Below are 23,972 nucleotides of genomic sequence, written 5' to 3'. Positions count from 1 at the left end.
CTGTTTTGTAAGTACGTTCATTTGTATCATTTTTTTAGATTTCACATTTAAGTGGTATCATATGATATTTGTCTTTCTCTGTCTGACTTACTTCACTTAGTATGATAATCTCTAGGTCCATCCATGTTGCAAATGACATTATTTCGTTCCTTTTTATGGCTAAGTGATATTCCATTGTGTGTGTGTGTGTATCACATCTTCTTTACCCATTCATCTGTTGATGCACATTTAGGTTGCTTCCATGGCTTGGCTATTGTAAATAGAGCTGCTGTGAACACTGGGGTGCATCTTTTCAAATTAGAGTCTTTGTCTTTTCCGGATATATGCCCAGGAGTAGGATTGCTGGATCATATGGTAACTCTGTTTTTAGTTATTTAAGGAACCTCTGTACTGTTTTCCATAGTGGCTACACCAATTTGCATTCCCACCAACAGTGTAGGAGGGTTCCCTACTGTCTGTTTAGGTCTTCTACACATTTTCTGATTCTGTTGTTTGTTTGTTTTATATTGAGCTGTATAAGCTGTTTGTATATTTTGGAAATTAATCCCTCGTTGGTTGCATCATTTGCAAATATTTCTCCCATTCTGTGTGTTGTCTTTTTGTTTTGATTATGGTTTCCTTTGCTGTGCAAAAGCTTTTAAGTTTAATTAGGTCCCATTTGTTTATTTTTGCTTTTGTTTCCATTACTCTAGGAGACGGATTCAAAAAACTATTCCTGCAATTTATGTCAAAGAGTGTTCTGCCTATGTTTTCCTCTAGGAGTTTTTTTGGGGTGTTTTTGTTTTGTTTTGCGGTACGCGGGCCTCTCATGTCAAAGAGTGTTCTGCCTATGTTTTCCTCTAGGAATTTTTTGGGGGTTTTTTTGTTTTGTTTTGCGGTACACGGGCCTCTCACTGCTGTGGGCTCTCCCGTTGCAGAGCACAGGCTCCGGACACGCAGGCTCAGCGGCCATGGCTCACGGGCCTAGCCGCTCCACGGCATGTGGAATCCTCCCGGACCGGGGCACGAACCCGTGTCCCCTGCATCGGCAGGCGGACTCCCAACCACTGCGCCACCAGGGAAGCCCCCTCTAGGAGTTTTATAGTATCTGGTCTTACATTTAGGTCTTTAATCCATTTTGAGTTTATTTTTGTATGTGGTGTTAGAGGATGTTCTAATTTCATTCTTTTACACGTAGCTGTCCAGTTTTCCCAGCACCACTTATCGAAGAGACTGTCCTTTCTCCACTGTATATTCTTGCCTCCTTTGGCATAGATTAATTGACCATAAGTGCATGCATTTATTTCTGGGCTTTCTGTCCTTTGCCATTGATCTATGTGTCTGTTTTTGTACCAGTACCATACTGGGTTATTTTGTGTGTTTTTTTTTTTGGCTGCACCACACAGCATGCAGGATCTTAGTTTCCTGACCAGGGATCAAACCCAGGCCCCTTGCAATGGAAGCACGGAGTCTTAACCTCTGGACTGCCAGGGAAGTCCTGAGTACCATACTGTTTTGATTACTATACCTTGTAGTATAGTATGAAGTCAGGAAGCATGTTTCCTCTAGCTCAATTCTTCTTTCTCCAGATTGTTTTGGCTATTTGGGATCTTCTGTGTTTCCATTCAGATTTTAAAATTGTTTGTTCCAGTTCTGTGAAAATCGCCGTTGATAATTTGATAGGGATTTCACTGTATCTGTAGATTGCCTTGGGTAGTATGGCCATTTTCACAGCAGTGATTCTTCCAATCCAAGAACACGGCATATCTTTCCATCTGTTTGTGTCATCTTCAGTTTCTTACATCAGCGTCCTGTAGTTTTCAGCGTACAAGTCTTTTGCCTCCTTAGGTTGGTTTATTCCTAGGTATTTTATTCTTTTTGATGTGATTGTAAATGGAGTTGTTTCCTTAATTTCTCTTTCTGATAGTTGTGTTAGTGTATAGAAATGCAAGAGATTTCTGTGTTATAATTTTATAACCTGCAACTTTACCAAATTCATTGATGAGCTCTAGTAGTTTTCGGGTGACATCTTTAGGATTTTCTAAATATAGTATCATGTCATCTGCAAACAGTGACAGATTTACTTCTTCCTTTCCAATTTGCATTCCTTTTATTTATTTTTCTTCTCTGACTGCTGTGGCTAGGGCTTCCAAAACTATGTTAAATAAAAGTGGCGAAAGTGGGCATCCTTGACTTTTTCCTGATCTTAGAGGGAATGCTTTTAGTTTTTCACCACTGAGTATAATGTTAGCTGTGGGTTTGTCATAGATGGCCTTTATTATGTTGAGATACGTTCCCTCTATGCCCACTTTCTGGAGAGTTTTGATCATAAATGGATATTGAATTTTATCAAAAGCTTTTTCTGCATCTACTGAGATGATCATATGGTTTTTATTCTAGCAGAAGTTTTTAGTGTTAATGAAGTATAGGTTATCAATTTTTTCTTTCACAGATTTTGCCTTTGATGTTGTACCTAAAAAAGCATTACCAGGGACTTCCCTGGTGACACAGTGGTTAAGAATCCACCTGCCAATGCAGGGGACACAGGTTTGATCCCTGGTCTGGGAAGATCCCACAGGTCACGGAGCAACTAAGCCTGTGTGCCACAACTGCTGAGCCTGCACTCTAGAGCCTGTGAGCCACAACTACTGAGCCCACGCACTGCAACTGCAGAAGCCCCTGTGCTCTAGGGCCCACGTGCCACAACTACTGAGCCCATGTGCTGCAAGTGCTGAAGCCCACGTGCCTAAAGCCCGTGCTCCATAACAAGAGAAGCCACCACGGTAAGAAGCCGGTGCACCACAACAAAGAGTAGCCCCCGCTCGCCGCAGCTAGAAAAAGCCCACGCGCAGCAACGAAGATCCAATGCAGCCATAAATAAATAAATAAATGTCCTTCTAAAAAAATAAAAATAAAAAATATATATCTCTTCTGTTCCTTTTGCTCCTTCTTCTCCCGGTATTCCCATTATGTATATGTTACACTTTTTGTTGTTGTCCCACAGTACTTGGAATGTTCTGTTTTTCTTAGTCTTTGTTCTCTTTGCCTTTTGGTTTTTCAGGATTCTATCGAACTATCCTCAGGTACAGAGATTCTTTCCTCAGCAGTCCAGTCTACTAATAAGCCCATCAAAGGTATTCTTCATTTCTATTACAGTGTTTATTATCTCTAGCATTTCTTTTTGATTGTTGTATGATCAGGCCACCCAAGATGGCTGTTCTCTTGCTCTCTGTACATCCCTGTTCAACCAGTCCCTGCCTTACCTACACCCTACTCACATGACTGACCTTCCCTCTTAATCATAGAGCCTAATCAGTAAATGTCTGCTACTTGCCCCAGGTTCCAGCAAGTGATTGTTCTGACCTTTAGATCACAATGTCTCCACTATGATAGTTTCACCATCATACTAGTGTTGCCACCATAGAGGGGCAGTGAGGGGCGTGCTGAGGTCAATTCCCTCTATCGCAGGTAACCTCGCTCTCCTCTACCCACCCACCCCCATGGTAGTGAATACTGCTGCCTGCCACCTGCTGCACAGAGCAGGGTGTTGCTCCAGGACCTTGCTTCAGGCATGTAAGACCCCCCTATCCACTAAGCCATTGATGTCTCTGTCCTCGATCCTGGGCTCTTTCCTCAGCCTGCAGGCTGGGCAAGTACGGGGCTTGCAGGCCTGCGGGGTGCAGCCCGTAATTGTTTCTTAGAACGTCCATCTCTTTGCTTATATTGCCCATCTATTCTTGCATGCTATCTACTTTATCCCTTAAAGCCCTTAGCATATGAATCATAGTTGTTTTAAATCCCTGGTATGATAATTACAACATTCTTGCCTGTGTCTGGTTCTGATTATTTGCTCTATCTCTTCAAATTGTGTTTTTTGCCTTTCGTTATGCAAGCAGATAGGGTAGGGAGTCCCCAGAGAAAGAGAACCAGGCATGGCTTTCTTGACAGAAGAGAAGCCATTTGGGGCCTAAGTCATTCTGTAATCTAAGCCTGGCCACAGTGCTTGCCCTTGAACAGGTCTGAGTATTTAATGATCTTAAGGGAACAAAAGAATGCAGAAACAAAGGACTGTTACCAGGCAAGAGAAGTAACAATAGCAAAGATCAGAAAAAAAAAAAAGATAGCAAAGATCAGTGGTAAAAACTCCCCGTTCTGTTTCAGTAGTAAAGATTAGCCTGGGGGCTTCCCTGGTGGCGCAGTGGTTGAGAGTCCGCCTGCCGATGCAGGGGACGCGGGTTCGTGCCCCGGTCCGGGAAGATCCCACATGCCGCGGAGCGGCTGGGCCGTGAGCCATGACCGCTGAGCCTGCGCGTCCGGAGCCTGTGCTCCGCAACGGGAGAGGCCACAGCAGTGAGAGGCCCGCGTAATGCACACAAAAAATAGAAAGATTAGCCTGAAGAGCGCAACCACCACATCAGCTGGAAACTGAGGGGTGATGTCGTTGACCTTTTCTGACCCTCAACTAAAGCTTGGACTCTGTCAGACAGCCCGAGCCCCTCCATGAACATGCATGGGCCCTTAATTTAACACTTCCCCAGTTTTGCTGTTTGGGGTGACACTGCTTTGGGAAAGATCCCCAGTGTTCTCCTTACTGCGGCTGCAAGTGAGAAATCCTTCTTCCTCCCTATCTTTGGCCTGGTTGTCTTTTGGCTCGACACCCACCAAAAGGGGAGCCCCGTTTTTGGGTAACAGTTTTTTCTTTTTCTTTTTTTTTTTTTTTTGCGGTACGCGGGCCTCTCACTGTTGTGGCCTCTCCCGTTGCGGAGCACAGGCTCCGGACGCGCAGGCTCAACGGCCATGGCTCACGGGCCCAGCCGCTCCGCAGCATGTGGGATCTTCCCGGACCGGGGCACGAACCCGTGTCCCCTGCATCGGCAGGCGGACTCTCAACCACTGCGCCACCAGGGAAGCCCAACAGTTTTTTCTTGATAGCCAGACACAACGTACCAGTTAAAGAAAGTGCTGTAAATAGGCCTTTAGTAATGTGGTGGTGAAGTGTGAGGGGAGGAAAGGCATTCTGTAGTCCTCTGTAGGTCTGTCCTTCAGTCAGCCTATGCCGCTGTACACAAGTGTTTCTCCCCGCTTGTGCGGAGAGGATGGACGGAAGGGGGCTGGAGTTGGGTAATTTCTCTTCTCCCACTTGGAAGGCTAGAGTTGGGCCTCTCGCTTCCTGTCAGTTAGGCTCTGACAATACCCTGGCAGCTTAGGCTCTGGCGTACTAGCTTCCCCTCAGGGCAGACTTTGTTAAGAAGGACAGAATGCTCTGGAGTATTTCAAAATGGTTTCTTTTCTCACACCTGTGCGGGAAGGCTGAGGGGATTTTTCTCACACGTTTATTACGGGAGCTCCTGGAGGTACATTTCACAGCATTGCGCAGGCGCCCTGTGACTGGGTCCCCTGGCGTCTTTAACGCTCAGAGCCAACTGCACTGAACCTCCAGCAGTTATCGATTACAGTTCAGGTTTTTGAACCACAGCCCCGGTTTCTGTGTCTTCCTACATTCACCTGTCTTTCCAGTCCGAGGGGAGCAGTTTGCCTGTGTTCTCCCCTGTCTTACAGATCCAAGAAGAATCGTTGGTTTTTCACTCTGTTCAGTTTTTACTTGTTGTTAGGATGGAATGGTGACTTCCAGGCTCCTTATATGTGGAACCAGAAGCGGGAAGGGCTCTCCTTCCGCCCTTCACATTACAAGTCCACCAGGTGAATTCTCCACCCGTCTTAGCTAGAGAGACTTAGGTGAGTCAGGAACTTTACCGAGATACCACATCCTCCAGGTCATCCCAAAGAGCCACTAAAGCCAGAAGCATCACTCCCAACCCTGCTCCACAGAAAAGGCTGGGAGACAGACAGTTGAGGGGGGGCCATGTGCAAAGAAGAGACACATTTCAAGTTTTCTGAAATGACTTGAGACTCAAGACTCTACAGCATCGTTCAAGCCTTGCCCTGTGGGACAGCATCTGGTTCCCAATGTGATTAGGGGAGAAATGCATAACTGAGTGAAATAGGGAACCCCAGTCTCCCTGTCTTCCATTCTAAGAGCTTATGCACATTATGGCTGCTGAATTAGACTTAAAATAATTATGTTAGTGACACCAAGCTCTAGGTTCCTTTATTCTTCTCATGCAAAATCTCCCGCCTGTGAGGGGAACTCTTTTACAAACTATTTGGAATCAAAATACAGCTCTGTAACTGCACGAAGTGTCCACAGTTAGGAAGCTTCTTGTTGCAGTTACCTAGCTGACTACAAAAAATCAGGCCTGGAGGAGTCCACTGCCTCTCCAGCCTACTCACTGCATCAGCCGTTACCCTCTCGCGGACCCTGTTCTGAGAGGATCTCACCCTAGAAAAGACCAAATACCCACCCTTGATCTCCATAGCCTGATTTATTTGAGGCCCCAGTATGGGGGTGATTACAGTTTGCAGAGCTGTGTACCATAACAGCCATTAGGGTAACCTTGAATTTCTCTCGGCCACTCTTCCTAAGAACAATTGAAAACATCTTCACAGTAAGAATGTCATCAGGTTTGCCTTCTCACCAACCCCCAAAAGAGGAAATGGGGCAAACCCCTTCCCTTTGCATTAAAAGGAAACATGAGGCCTGGAGACCTCAAGGACTTATTCAGGGTTCCACCACCCAGCAGGGCAAAGAGCTATTGAGGGTCCCCACCTTCTGTTTCCAAAATGTTGGAGGACAAAGGTGTGACTGTTTCTCTAATTTGTATCTTTTCTCTCTTTTTCATATGGGCATTTCTGGATTGGGGAGTCCCTCGCCGTCTCCTCCATTCCCTGCCCCTCCAGCGCAGAGCAAATAGCGTCTCAGTCCGACAAGAGCTCTTACTGCCCTCATGCCCCTTTCTAGCCCGAAGCTCTATTGGGTAGGAGACACCACGTAGGCTGTGGTGATGTACTTCTTGCCATTTCCGTAGGTTGACTTGTCCCAGGCATAGGTCTGGATGGCCAAGGGATGTCCACCCAGGCTTAACTGGCACCTGTGGCGAAAGATCAGCAAATCATAGGGACCTGCTTCACTCCACGTCCGTCCCCAGGCTGGAAGGATGAAGTTCAGCCGCGCGGAAGGGCTCCACCCTGTCTTAGCCTCTAAGGGAGCTGCCACAGCTTGCTTCAGCCTCTGCCTCTGGCTCCCCACGTGCAGAGGGCCCTCTCAAACTCTGTCTTCTTTTCCGTCTTCATAGAGAATACTGCTTCTCATCTGTCCTACAGGAATATTCTCAAATCCAACTCTAGAGCTGCAACCCCCAGAAATGAAATGTCCGCTTAGGGTTTCAGAAGTGGTTGGGCCCAGAGTCCTCAAATGTTAGAGAAGATGAGGGCCAGTGGTTTCTAACTGTACTCTCTGGGGCTCCAGCGTTCCCCCAAACAGCCTCAGGGGCCAAAAAGAGAGGCTTGCAGCCCCAGGGCAACTCCATTTCTAACTGTTTTGTATATTAAGCTCCTGCATACGATTGCACTTGGAGGAGGGAGGGGATGTGGTTCTGCTGCTGGGATGAAGGTTGGCAGCTACACGACTGATCTGATCAACAGCTTCACGTTCCAAGACAGAAAACCGAGGCCCAGAACAGTGATTTGTCCAAGCCCTCCTGAGCCACCAGGACTTACACTTTGCCTGGCCTGGCGATGAAGCACAGGGAGTAAAGGGCAAATTCAAACTCGGGGCTGCTGCCTATGAAAGTTGAACCCATTTCCTTGTAGCAGCCATCCCAGCTGAACTGCAAGGCCAGCACCCTGGGGTAAGAATCCCCCTGCGGAGAGAAGGGCGGTAAAGGGGTCTGGTGAGTACCACAGTGCAGAGTCGCACAGAGGGTTGGCTAGGATTTGTCGAGGGCCCGTGGGGGTCTGTGTGAGCTTCCTGGGGAGACTGGATTCTTTAAATCGACAGAAGATGCAGTCTGCCCTGCTAGGGTATCTGAGTCCTGTGCACACCCTCTCCCTGGAGCCGCCAGCTCGCATCTCCCAGAAAGGCCCACAGTCAGCATCCATGTGCCCGGTGCCAGGGGAGCAGGGACGTAACTGTGGCCCTCATGTGCGGAGGAGAAGGACAGCTTTTTGCCCCCAAATTATTTCCAGGCTCAGGCCAGCAAAGGGTTCTTTTTTTTATAAAACTATAAGAAATTTAACTCAGACTAGCCAGACTGAAACTTCAGCTGACACTTTGGAAGCGTCCTGGCTGGCTAAACCCTCTTTCCAGCAAATAGGGAAGTCCTATTCACGATCCCCGTTAGGCTGCCAAGAGGGTCAGGGTGAGAGACAAGTCTGCCTGTTTGGAATTCAGAATGAGGACAGGACGTCTGGGTACTGACGGCGCTTTTCCAGCCCATGGGGTCAGCACTCAGTACTCACAGGCCCGTCACAGATGTGACTGTAATAGTCAACCAGGCCCTTCTTCTCCTGCATGTAGAAGTGGATCCAGTTATGGAAGCCAGTGACCTTGCCTTTTTTGACTTCACCTGTAATAAACAGATAAGGTGGGTGATCTGGGCCTCCCCTCCGACCTCTTTCCCCACTCCCGTGCCAAGGCTGTACCCCTTCTCCAGTCTCTTATTCCTAGAATGTCCACCCCAACTTCCCGGAGTCCTTCACGCCCCTAACTCTCACCTCAGAACGCTACACACACACACACACACACACACACACACACACACACACACACACACACCTCCCATTTCAGCTGAAGCCCTTGGGAGAGTTCCTTCTCCCCACTGACCCTGGGCCATTCTGAGATACTCCTCTAGCCATTTCCCTAGGAGCAAACCAGACTTGGTGGGAGCCTTACGCTGGGGCAATGGGGCCTCCTTAGGAAACAGCTGACCAAGCCCTGGAAGCAGAGGACCATTGAGAGGTAGACAGCCAGGGCCTCAAACACGTCTCTCTTCTTATGTGTGCACCTTGGGAGCCCCGGTGTCCGGGCTTCTTTCTCCCTCTGATACTCCAGAAGAAACTGGCCCTCAAACATGGCCTCTCAGTCCCCTCCCTCTTGGCCAGGGAGCAGACGTGCCCTGCCCTGCAAGCTGGCTCGACTACTGATTCATCGGTGCTGATGCTGCCCTGTGCCTGAGGGAAGCATCTCTCTTCATCCCTCCAACTCTTTCTTCCCAAGCAGAGTAATCCCACCTGAGAAGACATGTTCAAAGCCACCTGAGTGCCCCTCTTCTTTGCCTCTTGAATACAGCCCAAACCACATGTTTTTCAAGTCGTTGACGAACTCCTGTTCTGCGCTGTAGCGGTCTGGGGAGAGGAACGCAGAGGACTGAGGAGAGGGGAAGGCAGGGCCTTCCTGGAAAGCAAGGAAGGGCCACCTGCTCCAGCGTGACAAGAGACGGGTGGGTTCAGCCTACATAGTCAGTTGTTCGCTCAGCAGTTATCTATGCCATAGATTCTATGGGGTGCCTGTTTTGTGCCAGGCCCAGATCTAAAGGCTGAGGATTCATCAGGGAATCACAAGGACAAGATTCCTGTCTTTATAGTTTATATTCCAGTGGAGGAGACAGATAATAAACAAACAATAAACGGTATGATTTCAGATAAGTGCTATGAAGAAAATAAAGCAGATTATCCCATGATGCCTGGAGGTGGGGTTCGGGTGGGAGCTTTTCTAGAAAGGCCTCTCTGAGAAGGTAGCACTGATCAGAGACCTGAAGGGTAAGGAGTCAGCCATGCAAAGACCTGGGGGAAAGAGCCTTCCACGTAGAAGGAACAGCAAGTGCAAAGGCTCCAGGACACCTTGGCGTTTTAGAGAGCTGAGGGCCCATGTAGCTAGAGCAGAGCCAGCAGGAGGGGAGAGTGGTAGGAGAGGAGGTCTGAGAGGCAGGCAGCTGCCAGCCCGTGCAAAGAAGGTTGGAGCTCAGTCAAACCTTAATAATAAGAAAAATAGTTTAGATTCACTGAGTTTGTTCTGTGTACCTGGCACTGTTTGAGTGCTTTCAATCCTCACGTTGATTCTTCATGTCAGGTTGTTACCAGGCGTTCCTGGTGGAGGAAATGGAGGTGGGGAGTGGGGAGGTAAAGAGAAGAATCAAATATAACCCCTGGGCTTTGGGCCTGAGCAACTGGATAAAGTATGGGGTCATTTATGAGATGGGGAAGATGAGGAAGGAGCAGGTCTGGAGGAAGAGGTGGGAACCGTGAGTTCTCTTTACACTAAGTTCTGAGTAGATGCCAGTTAGACAGGCAGGGAAATGTCAGGGCTGGGGATCTGAATTAGGGAGCTATCAACTGTCAACGGTTCACTGCCCAGAATTGTGTGTAGAGGACACTAAAGAGATACCAGGCATATTCCCTCCTTTCAAGGACTTAGAACACAGTTGGGTGGTCCAGTGGTTAAGAATCCGTCTTCCAGTGCAGGGGATGGGGGTTCGATCCCCGGTCAGGGAACTAAGATCCCACATGCCGAGGGGCAACTACTGAGCCTGCGTGCCACAACTAGAGAGCCCACGCACCGCAACGACTGAGCCCACACACCACAACTAGAGAGAAGCCCGCGCACCTCAACGAAGAGCCCACGTGCCACAACTAAGACCCCACGCAGCCGAAAATAAAAATAAAATACAACAAATAAACATTTTTTTAAAACCACACAGTTGGAAAACAAGACTAAGAACACACGATATAACAGAGAACGCCTTCACAATCTGAATGGCTATAGCTTACCGGGTGCCAGGCTTTCCACTGAGTGTTTTATATGCATGAATCCCCCAAGACCGCATTGCACAGACAAGGCTCAGTTGGGGCCTGAGGGTCAAACGGCCCAGGATCACTTGCGTCATTAGCAAGTGAAACCAAGTCCCTCTGGCCCAAGGCTATTTTAGGACACACTCCAAACCCTTGACCTCTGAAGAGACTCTGAAAGCCAGCCGTGAGCTGCAGCTTCATAAATGAGGTGGAATGTGAGCTAGAACTTTAAGGATAAGTGGGATTTGGACAGGGAGAGAGGCGAAGACCGGGTGGGTCGTGGAACAGCCTGGACTAGGGCTCAGTCTTGACCTCCAAGATCCTCTCCTGTGTTTACTACAAGGAGAACACCAGGGGGCAGTGCAGGATCGCGCCCTCTTCACAGGGCTTGCTTGTGTGTCACCGGCTTTACCTAAAAACAGTGTTACTAACTCTTAATGGGGCCACCGGAGGATGGAATGCAACGGCTCCGAGCGGAGGCGATCCCACGGCCAGCAAGGGATGACCAGGACGGAGCCACCCCCAGGCAAGGCCCAGCTGCCCGGAGTTCAGGAAAGGAATCTGGAGGACACTAACAAACACACCGCGTGCCAAGAAGTCCTGCGGCCCAAACCTTTTTTGGTCTGATTCACATGTATCTGTATCTGGAGTCTCTCCAACCAGAACCCTTCCCAGTATAACGTCCCCCTCTGAACCTTTGTTGATTTTCTGTTGCTGTGTCCCCAGCAAAAATGTGGAATGGGCCGGCCTCCTTCCTGGACGTAGTGCCCAGTGAGGGAGCAGGGGCAGGGACCCTACGTGCCTGCAAAGTGGTGCTGAGTCCGGGATCAGCTCAGGTGGCAGAGGAATACCCTGGGGGCTGACGGGGAGCTGGGGGACTCACGGCCTGCGGAGAACCCTGAGGCTGAAGCAGCAAGTGGGGGGCAAACCAGGCTGCTAAGATTAGGTCAAAAGATGGGTTGACTTTGAAGCCGGACAGAGGATTTTTCAGCTCCTGCGTGGGTCTGTGGTCTCTTCTAGGCCCCTGTCTGTCCCCTCCCAGAGGTACACTGGCCTCCACCTAGTCCCCACCTGCTCTCTTAACCTGCCCGCCGTGGAGCCCCCAGGGGTGCCTGGCCCGCTGTGGGCACACCGCGACCTCAGCAGGGCCTCCCTCTCTCTCGGGGCCTGGGGGAGGCCTCACGGCCTCACTCACTCTGCTGGTGGAGGAAGCCGTAGAGTTCCTTCATGACGGCCGTCTTCATAACCTCGCTGAGGAAGGTGTCCTGCTCAGCCAGCTGCTGGGCTGTGAAGTGCTCCCCGCGGCCCGCGGCCCGCTGGTAGTTGTCGAGGAGGTTGATGAAGGCGGCGTAGGTCGGCTTGGAGAAGAGCTTCTCATTGACATACGTGAAGAGCCTGGGGCAGGTAGAGGGAGGCCCAGTGAGAGGCCTGCACGCAGAGCAGAAACCCCTCCAGAACTTCCAGGTGTAGGGGCAGGCATGAGAGGGTTGGGTTCAGAGGCAGAGTGGGGACTTCACACACTCTTGGGGACAGTGCATGAGGTCCCTCTTTTCTTCCACTTCATCTCTTGGAAGGTCAGTTCTATTCTCAGCCCAGCCAATCCCAGAAACCCTCCCAAATGGATCCCCACAGGTCCTCAAATGGCTTTATCTGTCTCTGGAGACCCATTTTTTCCCTCTCCCTTTGGTCCTGCCTGCCTTGAGGAGAAAAGAGCTGAGGCACCAAAGCGAGCAAGGCTGGGGGAGAGACTGCAGGAAGAGGCTTGAAGGGAACTCACGGCTCTGGGCAGCGGTCTACTTGGTCTCTGGCCTCCGAGGGCGAGATGCACTTTTGGCTATTGAGAACAATGTCTTCCTTCTGGGCTTTGTTGGTATCTGCCCTATAGATCTTCTCAGAGATGCTCTGCGGTTCCCCCTTGGTTATGGCATCGCTGATGTGGGAGAAGCCCTCTGGGAGGAATTGGGGGAGGGGTATTTCAGAGCCTGAGGGAGGCCAGGGGGCAAGCAGCTGTCTGTGTGCATCCCCCCTCCTGGGCACCTTCCAGAAGCCAGCAGCGGGGGAGAGGGGCTGCAATCAGGCGCCCTAGTGATTGTAGGGCAGGGGGCTAGCGGCCTAAAGGATCCTTAAGTTCAGCACACGGCCTTGCCCACAGAATGTCCATGAAATATCCACACTGCCCCCTGCCCCTAGGAAATTTCTCATACTTTGGCACGCATCAGAATTGTCTGGAGGGCTTGTGGAAACAGATTGGTGGGCCCCTCCTCCAGAGTTTCTGATTCAATGGGTCCGGGGTGAGCCCTAGAGTTTCCATCTCTAATAAATTCCCAGATGATGCTCATGGTACTGGTCCAGGGACCACACTGGGAGAGCTATTGCTCTAGAGAGTTCCTCTGCCTCTGGGGCTATGCTAAAGGGAGCAGGAGACTGACCATGGCCACACAGGCTCTCGAAATCCTCGCAGCAGTTTCTGAACTTTGGGCAGCGGGCGTTGCAGTGGCATAGGTGGTGCTTGTCAAAGGCTTCCAGGCAGCGGCCCCGGCAGGAGTTGGGTGCCAAGTACAAGTCTGAGAGGACAGAGGGGAGGTGTGTCCTGGGCTGACCTCTAGGGGTCGCTCCCCGCAGCGGCCAGGCCGTGCCCACTGCATGAACCCCACCCACCCCCGCCCCCCCCAGCCTTGCTTTCCTGATGCTTCCTATTAAAGAACTCCAGGGAAGGAAAACAAACAAGCCTAATTGGTGCACACCCTTCACAGTCAGGAAGTCCTTTCTGGTGCCAAACTCTACTTTCTGGCCTGTTGTTTTTATAATCTTCCCTCTCTAAAAATAAAATCTCTTCCCCTTCCCTGTCCCTCTCAGCAGGCCTCGGACTCTTTCCTGCCTACCCCCCAGGTCACTGAGGCCCTGGGGCTTCCTCCCTCCCAGACCCCAAGAGTCCAGCGAGCTGCTCTCACCACCTCTAGGTGCTGGATTTGGGGTCCCATCTGGCTTTGGCCTGGGCCTGTGGCTGCCCCCTCCTCGTCATCCTCTCACGTCCCTCATCTTTACCCCGAAGGCCCCCCTCTGGGGAGGCAGACTCACCGCTAGCCGGGGCCCCCTCCATCTCTTCTTCCAGCTCCAGGAATGGCTCTGGCTCCTTGAGGTCCTCATCAGCTGTAGGTCAGAGAAGTAAAGTCACCAAACATCCCCGAGGGGCCCCTCCTCTTTATCACTGATTCTCAGTCCTCCCAGCTTCGGGAACAAGCATGTGCAGTGGAAGAAAATACAAAACAGGGGCGAGGGTACTTTGAACAAGTACCAGGTGAAGGAGCAGAAAATCTGAAAATGTAAGACAGGGGGATTGAAAACTGTTCACAGAAGTGAAGGAACATCCCCAGGCGACAACCCTCCTCACCATTCACCCTTCTGGTACCCAGTGTGCTCGTCTGTAGAAAGGCGAGGTGGTGGGCAGGAGGTGGTCTCTTCTGGGCTGAAAACTCTGAGGTTGGGATGACTTTTATTTAATGTAAATTGATAGGTGGATAGGCTTGAACTCTCCAAATGACAAGACCCTCACTTAGGAAACATTGCTTACCTGTAATAACTCCCAGAGTCAAGGGTGAACTCCTCCCAGGCCTCATGGAATAAGAACTGTTTCCTGAGATACCAGATGCCCTTCTTCCTTCGCAATTACACTTGGCAATGGCCACAAAGGCTGCATTTGGGAATTAGGCGCATTCAGAAAAGCACATGCCTATTGCTGGCCCATTCCCTTGCCTGCAAGCTGAGTAACTGCAACCGTGGCTCTGGGCAGAGCAGGGTGGAGCGGGCCTGGGGAGGAAGACGAGGGAATGAATGCTGCTGGGGACTCTGAGCTTCTCTCTCATCACGGAGGGGAATAAATTCTACCCCTACACCACTCCCCCCAAAACCCAACACTATTACAAAGTGCTTCAGAATCTGTCAGCGCGCTCGTCAGATAGTATCTTGTTCTTACCATCAGAACCTTGGGGCAGGTTATTCATTCAGTCAAAAAACTTCTCCTGATCACTTGCTTTCTGCCAGGCTGTTTTTTGTTTGTTTGTTTGTTTTTTCAGGCTGTGTTTTAAGTGCTGACAATCCACAGGGTTCTTAACTCAGCCACCGTTTATGCTAAATAGACCTTTGTGAGCTGACCTAGAGTCTCAACCACCATTGATAATATTTTTTCTGTGGGAAAAGGATTCTGAGTCGCACATCAGAGACAGTGATGAAATGGCTGCTAGGCTGAGTATCGTCTCTATCTTGAAATGCCAGCCTGATTGTCCAAGGTGCACAGGCCTCCCTGTGTCTGCTACATGGGGCACAGGGCAGCAGAAAGGGGTCGGCTCGTAGAAAAGAAACTTATGGTTACCAAGGGGGAAGGGGAGAAGGGATAAATTGGGAGATTGGGATTGACATATACAACCACTATATATAAAATAGATAACTATCAATAATAAGAACCTCCTGTATAGCACAGGGAACTCTACTCAATACTCTGTAATGACCTATAGGGGAATAGAATCTAAAAAAGAGTGGATGTATGTATATGTATAACTGATTCACTTTACTGTACAGCAGAAACCAACACAACATTGTAAATCAACTATACTCCAATAAAAAATAATTAAAAAAAAAAAAGAAGGGGGGTTGGCTCTGATTCTGGCACTGAGTGAGCTCTGGGCCTGGGTTTCCCTGCCTGGGTCTGATGAGCAGAGCTGCTAGTATGTGTGGTGTTTTTTTGTGTAAATTGACTCAGCATTCTCTTGGGTGGAAGTAGCTCTGGGGGCACATCGCTGGGCCAGCAGAAACCACTCTTGCGCAAATTAGGAAAAGGTACGCCTTTCTCAGCAGACACAGCTCTTCACCAAGACACATGGCTTAGCGAGAAGGATACAAATTCAACTTTGGTCCAACTCACCTTCTCAACCAGGGGCCCTTGTGCAGTGCACAACCTGCACAACCACACGCAGTGGTCTTGCTGGCCATTACCTACCATGGGACACAGGGTTTGACGGTGAACTTAGCAAGGCTTCATGTCACAAAGCAGAAGACCATTTATCTGGGAGTCTAAAATATTGGAAGCATCCAAACAAGGGAATTATTCAAAGTGAGTTTTTCAAATTTTAAACTGTGTAGTTGGGGTAGCAGAAGAACAACTGGCTTTTGAGGGCGATGCATGTCCCATTTAACCTCTGGCCTGGGAATGACAGGTCAGAGATGTGCAACCACTCAGTCCACTCGCGATAGGAAGAGTGGTATGAATTGTCAGTTACTGACGCCATGCGGTCTTCCTGGTGGCATGCAAGTTGGGAAAGAAAGTTCACTACCACTTTTTTACTTTTGAAAATGATAATTGGTAATGTAATACATGCTAAAATGATATTTTCATTCTTTTGCTTTTTTTGGGAATTACTTAAATTTTCCAGATATTATTAATCCTGGTAGTTCAGACAGATATTCCAGGTAAACGACATCTACTTTATTTTAAGTTGGGGTTTTATGTTGGAGACATCCTAGAATACCCAGGACAAGTGGTGGCCAAAGCCCTGACCCCCGCTCTGCTCTGGTTTGGGCCCTTTGAGCCCCCAGTCATCAGTCTGGAACCCTGCTCTGGACTGCTAGATGCCCCAGCCAGCAGCCCTTCAGGCAGGCTAGATATGGTCATGGCCTGGCCTGCCATGCCTCCTAGACCCTTCATCCCACAAGAAACCTCACCTGTACACAGGCGCTCATAGTCTTCACAGCAATCCCCGTGCCGGGGACACCGGCGGTCACACTGGCAAGCAGCATCCCGGTCAAATTTCTCATTACAGCGAGACGCGCATGACTCCTTTTGGCCTACGGGCAGTAAAGGTCACGAACTTAGCTCTATGGGGATCCTACTCTCCTCATCAAGGCACCCTCTGCAGAAGGGTTCACAGACAGGGGCAGGAGCCCCACCTTGCAGGGAAGGTCATTGCTAGCTGCCGGGGAGAGGTACACGCACAGCCTCCCATACACAACATAAGCCTCGTCCCCACCACCCACCACCTGCCACCCACTGACTAATAATAGAGACCAGGATCACAGAGTCAGGTGCCAATCGGGGCTAGACCTGTAACACAAATGAGTCAAGAAGCAGGAAGGCAGTAAAAAGAGGTGGGGACGGTGACAAACTTGGGAACAATGCCCTGCCTGAAACTGGCAGCCACTAGCAGCTCCAGCCAATTGTTGCCATGTTGAGATGCAGGCTCAGTGTTGCCAGAGCCTCCAGTTTTTCAAAAGAAGGCTTCATTTCTATGTGAACTTTTCCAACTTTAAAAAATTCAGACAGACCGAAGAAAGAGGTCTGTGGGCTGGGCACGGCCCAGAGGCCACCATTCACCTGTCACATAGAGGCTGGTGAGTCACCTTCGCTCCAGTGATCCCACCTGCCTTCTCCCCTCTGACCTCTGCCTCTCATCCTGTCCCTTTGACGTCTTCTGCTTCTCTGTTCTTCCCTCCCCTTCGTTTGGTCTCCTCTGCACCCTCTTCCCCGCCGGTGTCACGTCTTTCTGTCTCTTCTAGTTTGGATTAGTTTAGCTCAGGGTGGGGAATGAGGTGGGTTTGGGTGAGAATTGGACTTTGGAATAAGATCTGTTATGTAACCACAGACCACATCCCTTACTCCAGCCAAATGGCTTGCAGAAGCCAGCTTTTGGTCACAAGGGGCATAAGACAAGAAATTTTGAAAGAAATGGTACAAACCCACCAAGCACTCCTAAAAAAACAAGCCCGCCACAGCAAAGACAGTGGAGGGGGTAGCTGGCTGGGCGCTCTTTCCTTTCACTCTGGGCTTTAAGGGTGATAACAGAGCCATTGTTTCCATTTGAGGTTCCTGAGGTTTGGATTTAGTGGGTACTGGGTTTAGGGTCAGGCTGTGGGTTATGGAGAATGTCAAGATCAGAGTCCGAGTCACAGTTAACACTGGAATTTGTAGGAATGAAGAAACTGAAACCTAACTGGGGCCCAGGTTGGGGTGGGTTAGGTTTAGATTAAGAGCTAAAGTTAGGATTTGGGCTTGAGTTAATTATTGGTAAAATAACAATTTTGTGTTGCTGTTCGGGTAAGGAAAGGGAATAGGTTTAAAACTGCAGGGTTGAGGAACATGTCAAGACTAGGAGAGGAGAAATAATCCCAATTTTGCCTTAGCTTAGATTTGGGGTTTGGTCCTGGTTGTGATTCCACACAGGTGTAGCATCGAAATTTAGCCTGGATTGGGGTGGAGGTGGAGAAGAGAGATATGGGTTTAGTCACTGGTTTGCATTCTGGGATTAGGGTTTATACTGTGCTAATGAGGGTGGCATAGCAGAGAGACAAAGAACCCGGACTCTGGCACCAAACTGCTCGAGGCCAGGATTCTGGTTCTTCTGCTTTCTAGCTATGTGATCTTGGGCAAGTCATTTGACCTTCTTTGCCTCAGTTTCCTTCTCTGTAAAAGTGTGATAATAATGGAGCCCATCTCATAGTCTATTCATAAGAATTAAATGAGCTCATTTTTGTAAAGCACTTAGGACACCGCATGACACATAGTAGCACCACTTAGATGTTAGATAAACAAACAGTCAGTATTTCATGCCCATCTTCCAGGTGGCAAGTGTCCAGACTGGCTGGGGCAGTCTTCCCTGTCTACCTACTCAATCTAGCTGACTCCCTCCCTGGGTTTCAACTGGGCCATTGCTCGGGCTGGGGTGTCAGCGCATTTATGTTGCTGACAGTTTCTAGCTGACATTTCCGCTGTGAGTCTGTGTTCTTTACATCAAAGAGGCGTCACGATGAACCCAGGTCCTGAGGCAACTTCACACTGTGTAAAGGGCTTCCAACGTGGCCAGAAAGGCAGATCCAGTGGATTGTCCCTAAAGTAGACCAGGCCCAAGTCCACTTGTCCCTCCAAGCCTAGGGGAACTCCCCCTGAATCTTAAATGATGCTCCCTTGGTGCAACCCAAATGCAAAGACCTTAAGGCGAAGTTTTCAGCCCAGGAGGAAGGCTGTGTCAGCTGCCTGCTCAGTCAGCCTGGCAGTACACCCAGAATCCAAAGGGAGAGAATTCAGACAAATCAGGGCAATGCTTTTAATGGGCCAGATCAGCAGAGTCCAAGGAAGGAATTCACCCCATTCCAGCAGCTGGCACTAATCGAGAAGGGCTGCAAGTCAATAGTCAGCTCTGTAGAGCTCAAGAGGACACCGCCCCACTGGCCCTGGCTGAGTGGACTTTTTCATCCCTGTTCAAGAACTTTGTCCCCAGTAGGAGCCCCAGGCCAGGGATCCTTCACACTTCCCTGTACACCTCACCATGTGCTTCAAGAGGACCTTGGGACTTGAGGGGGGAGGTTAGGAGTGGGAGGGACTTCTCCTCATAGGTACCTCCCCGGGCTGCTCTGGGGACCCTCAGGTGAGTGTCAGAGTGTCACCCTGACTACTCACTCCAGCGATCCCACCCGGTACCTCCTGTTCATACAAACACTCTGTGTGCGCCTCGCTCACTCGCCAGGCGCCTGAATCACCGCTCCAGTAATCCTCTACCCCATCTCTCTGACTCTCTTTCTGCCTTACTCCATTTTGGCCTTTCTTCTCCTGGACAGAGGTACGCTCTCCATTCCCCGGGAAGAGCTTGTCACCAGCCCCCATCCCTACACGAAATGCTAAATGTCTCCGCTCACTCCAACACTTCAGTATGCCTCAACACCCAGTCCCTAACCACACTGCCCACCAAGAAACTTGGTCCCAAACCTGGGTGTCCCTATATGCCAGCCCTCAGCCCCTCTGATGGTTGGGGACTCCTACATCTGTGCTTCTCTGGGGGTCTCAGAGGCTGTTTCCGTGGACACCTAGCCAACCAAGTAGACACTTCCAGGACCAGACTCCCGCTTCAATTCACTTGAAACAACCAGGGACCTAAGATTGGCTCCCATGCTATTCATACTCTTGCATCTAAGTTCTGAGATGTTGGCATAGGACAGACAAGAACCGAGCCTCTTCCTCCCACTTTAGGAAAGAAGGAGGCATCACCCACTGGACCCTCTCTTCCCCATCAGTCCCACAGCAGGATCAGACCACCAGCCCCAGGGGCAAGGGCTCCATCTGCCCTTCTGAAGCCACCTTGGCCTCTGCCCTCAGGGATGGCCCCCAAGGATCAAATGTCTCCAGTTGCTCTCCTCTCCTGAGACTGGAATGCCTCAACCCCACACCACTCCTTCACAGTAAGCTAGAGGCTCTCGCACCCTCCCTCACTCCCTACCGAGAGCTCTGCACCACCCCGGGCCCAGCTCTCTGCCATGTGTGCTGGAGAGGGGGTACACGATCCCATCCAGCGTGGGAGGCCTGGGAATGGCTTTCCCCTCCAAACGTTTTCCATTTAGGAATCCTGTTAGGGGTGTCCTTATCCACAACCTGACTGGAAATGATTCCAAGAGTAAATTTTATGTTTATATAAATTATTTTATATAAATAAATACTTGTTATATTACTAGAATTAATATGTTCTAAATATACTTATAAATATTATAAATGATTTTATATGTATTTATCTTTATAATCATAATCAAAGACCCAATTTACTGAGATCTCACTCCACGTAGGGGGCTTCTTGTACCTTGTCTTATTTCACCCTTACGACAGTCCTATGTAGGAAAAACCTGAGTGGGATCCTTTCTCCTTGGACAGAGGATCCCCCCACATCCCTCAGCCCAGCCCCCTCCCTTGGCACTCTCCCTACTCACCCAGTAACCACTAATGAACACATCAGCGTCCGCTCTGCAGCTACTGAACAGGGAAGTGTTCCCATCCTTAGCCACGGGTCCCATCCCTGCATCGCCAGTACCTGGGGGCCAGGACCCTTCTCTGCTGTAGGTCCTCTAACACGGGACAAGACTGATTCCTCTGACCACATGACCTGCCTCCTGGTCAGGGGCTCTTCCAGTTTCCCCGGACCCCGCCCTCCTCCTAAGCCTTTACCCAGGGAAAGGTCCCACGCAGACAACTCACCTACCCCCAGGTAGCAGAGGAAGTGACCAAGGGCGACCAGGCCACTCAAAGCCAGTCGGCCACAGCCCAGCTTTACCCTATGGTGGCCCCAGAAAACAAAACCTTGGTGAGATCAAAAGTCAGGTTGGACTAAGGGATGCTTGGGGCTCATCTTCCAAGTCGTCAAGAAGGAGCTTCCGTGACATCGGCCCACCAGCTCTGCAGCTCCCTTCACACAACCCAATCCACTTCAGAGGCAACTCCTGCCTCAGACCAGGCTTGGTCTAAGGTGTCCGTGGCTTTAGGACAGAGCTGGCTCTCTCTCTTCTCACTACCCTCACACTCTCCCAAGTACCCCAACTCTTGGCAGGACTCCTGTCATCCCCACCAGTAGTGACTTACCAGCCCAGGCCAGGCCGCAGAGCACGGCCACTATCAGGGGAACACAGGCCTTCATGGTGTCCAGTTGGAGGCCAAAAGGGGATTGGCTGTTGGACTTTCACTAAAGTCAACGTGAATATCACAGCTCCCAAATGAGCCTTGTTGCCCAGGCTGATCCTTTTAAAGATATCAGAACTTGTGGATCTGGTGCCTCCAGATCCTTCCAGGTGGAAGGAGGTGGAGAGTGGGTAAGCCCAACAGCTGTTTGAAGCCAGAGGCAAGGGAACTAAGCAGGCAGGCAATGCCAGATGTTTAGAACAAGGAGTGCTAGCTGTTTGTAGCTAGAAAATAGGTCATGCAAGCAGGCACAGCAACTTGGGTCTAGTGTGGGGGGGAGCACTCATGAGCTCATCTTTGGGTGATGCCTTTCAAACATCCACCTACCTGCAAGCCAGGGTCTTGACCTTCCAAGGGCCTCAACTGGCTCCGTATTTGAACTCCAGGTGCTCAGCATGAGGGACACAGTAAGAGGGTTATTATGTGTTAGACAAACAGGAAGTGCTTCAACAAGCTTTGGGGTACCAGAAGGAGCGATCTAGGAGGCATAGGTCAGAAACAAGTGCTGTTCTTACTACATCAAGCCACACGTAGCCACATCACCCTTGAAATGTCACGCAAATGGGCCTTTACCTCTTACTGAGTCAGCATCTCAGGTTTTACCTCTTTCAGGTTCTCCCAGGCTCCAGGCTTATGAGGCCTCTTAAAGGCAGCCAAAGGACCATCATTTCTCTCCTCCATTCATCCCTCTTACACTCCTCTCCCCCAGGGACCCCTCCCCAGAGAGGGACAAGGCTCTCAGGGCTCCCATCTTCCCAGGTCTGGGAGCAGAGATGCAGCAACGTAGGGCTGCCAAGTTTTCCCTCCTAATAAAGGTAAAATGTTCTAAGTAACATGCCCTTTCCAGAAAGAGCACTGCATGGAGATTCTCAGGCCTCTCAAAAAGGAAGTCTCATAGAAAAAGGCAAAACTGATGAACAATTGAGACCACGCTGCAGTAATTTTTCCTGGGGTGGAGTCGGGGTGAGCACATCCTCCATCCTTCTTTAACAGTGGAACTTTCTTCCTCTCTCCCGTCTTCGGTTTTCCCATCTTTGAAACGATGGGGTTGGAGCTAATGATCCCTTCCAAGTTCTCAGATTTTCATTTTCAGGCCCCCCAGGGTGCACAGCTGCAAGGTGGGGCAGTCCCCACCTTGCAAGGGACTCACACCACCAGCACAATTGCCTCGCCATTTTCTCCAGGAAGGAAGCCCGCTTAAAGGGAGTGGGAGCCCTTTGTTTGCATAAGTGCCATTTGCACAACCGGAAAGCAGAGGTTGAGCCACTGCCAGCCAGAATCCTCACCCTCCCTGGACTTGGAGCACGGGGACATATCCTGGACCCCAGGTAGTTTAGGGAATAAAGGAGAGTGTCCCTGGCCGGGCAGGAAACAATGGTGCCTCAGAGTTTGGGACTGGAAGGTCTGTCCCTTCCAGGGTGGGACCCTGGGTGAGGCCAAACCTATCAGGGTGGGAGTGGGGTCTGGCCACGGTTGCCCTGGTGTCCAGCTGAACCGACTGTGGGATGGAGTTTCAAGGGTGGGAGCGCTTCCCTCCATCAGGGGAGTTTTAGGTCAGGAGCAAGGCTGGGAGCTGGGGAGACAGTTGAAACTGACCCCACAGAGCCAGATGGGCCATCTGAGGACCGAAGTGTCCTGGATGGGGTCCTCCAACAAGAACCAGAAGGTTGACCTTCACCATGACCGCCAGCACTGACTGAACACGTACCACGTGTCACCCACGAAGAGCTTCCTACGTGCTATCCCGTCCACGCTCACTGCAACCCTTTATAGGTACTATCGTTACCATCATTTTACAGGTGAGGAAACTGAGACACAGAAAGGTTGGGAGATGTGCCTCAAACAACAACCTTCAAAACTCATCAACAACCACTTAATTATGTCTGGGTTGCTATGCAAAGTGGTCTGGAATCAGATGCATCGGAATTAAAGGGACCTCTGTGGTCACCTGGCTCCACTTCTCAAATGAAGTTGCAATGCCCTAAACAACACTACGTCGTCACTCTGCCTCCACGGGAGGGCCTCTGGTGTTGAGGGATCACGGGGCTGCTCATCCCCCCTTCCCAGATCAGATTCCCAAACCCCAAACCCCGAGACATGCTGACATGGACAAAAGTCGACAGGACAGTAGGAAAAATCCATTTGGCCAATACGGGAGCACACATCCACACATTCATGCAAAGATGCCTCATAAACTTCGATGCGCATACGTATGTACACAGAGACAGACACAGTGAACTGTATTTCAGACAGCTTTCTTTTCCTGGGCAGACAATGCCGTTGCCCCTTTTTCCAAGTTCTCCCCCAGTTAGGTCCCCCTGTCAGCTTTCCACCCTTGATGGAAAGCTCTACTTCCCAAGGAGCCACCGTGGGGGCCAGCCAGCAAGGTGGGAATCCCAGGAGGCTGGGGCCCTGAGACCCGGGTGGGGAGAAATTGGCAACAGGTGCTTGTGGGTAGTATACCCACAACGAGGACACCAACGGAGGCGGCTGCTCCACATGAGGAAGGGAGGGGAGGCTGCAGCTCTGGCCTCTGCCAAGGTTTGGAGGGTGGAGAGGGTGCAGCTGCCTGGGCAAGAATCTAGGAGGCTGTCAGCCGTCAGTGGCGTGAGGAGTGGGGATTCCAGCAGCAAATATTTACTGGTGCTCACTTTGTGACTGGTGCTCTGCTGACGCTGGACTGGCAGGGTTCAGGCTGGGCTAGAAAACTGTTCTTGGAACCCACTGGTTTCTGGTGGGATAGAGGACAGAGAAGCCCCAGCGTTAGGCCGCTGTTTGAAGTAGATCACACTCACCTCTGGGCTTCCAAGAGGGTCAGGGGTCTGTG

General features: G+C 50.3%; 1 protein-coding gene across 1 annotated transcript; it reads right to left on the bottom strand.

Annotated features, from left to right (window-relative positions):
- Positions 1-5,862: 5,862 nt before the first annotated feature.
- On the bottom strand, positions 5,863-21,170 carry ENDOU (endonuclease, poly(U) specific). The gene is made up of 10 exons (XM_065887660.1): positions 21,050-21,170; positions 16,381-16,503; positions 13,744-13,815; positions 13,095-13,229; positions 12,443-12,614; positions 11,861-12,060; positions 9,109-9,222; positions 8,338-8,444; positions 7,597-7,739; positions 5,863-6,968 (listed from the first exon to the last, which is right to left on the bottom strand). Exons 1-10 carry the CDS (start codon positions 21,102-21,104, stop codon positions 6,848-6,850), a joined length of 1,242 nt encoding a protein of 413 aa, XP_065743732.1. The 5' UTR covers positions 21,105-21,170; the 3' UTR covers positions 5,863-6,847.
- Between the last annotated feature and the right edge of the window lie 2,802 nt (positions 21,171-23,972).

The sequence above is a fragment of the Phocoena phocoena genome, chromosome 11, assembly GCF_963924675.1.
Source record: "Phocoena phocoena chromosome 11, mPhoPho1.1, whole genome shotgun sequence".
In the NCBI taxonomy this organism is placed as follows: domain Eukaryota; kingdom Metazoa; phylum Chordata; class Mammalia; order Artiodactyla; family Phocoenidae; genus Phocoena; species Phocoena phocoena.
The sequence above is the reverse complement of the archived record's forward strand: the minus strand, read 5'-3'. Positions and strand labels throughout refer to the sequence as shown.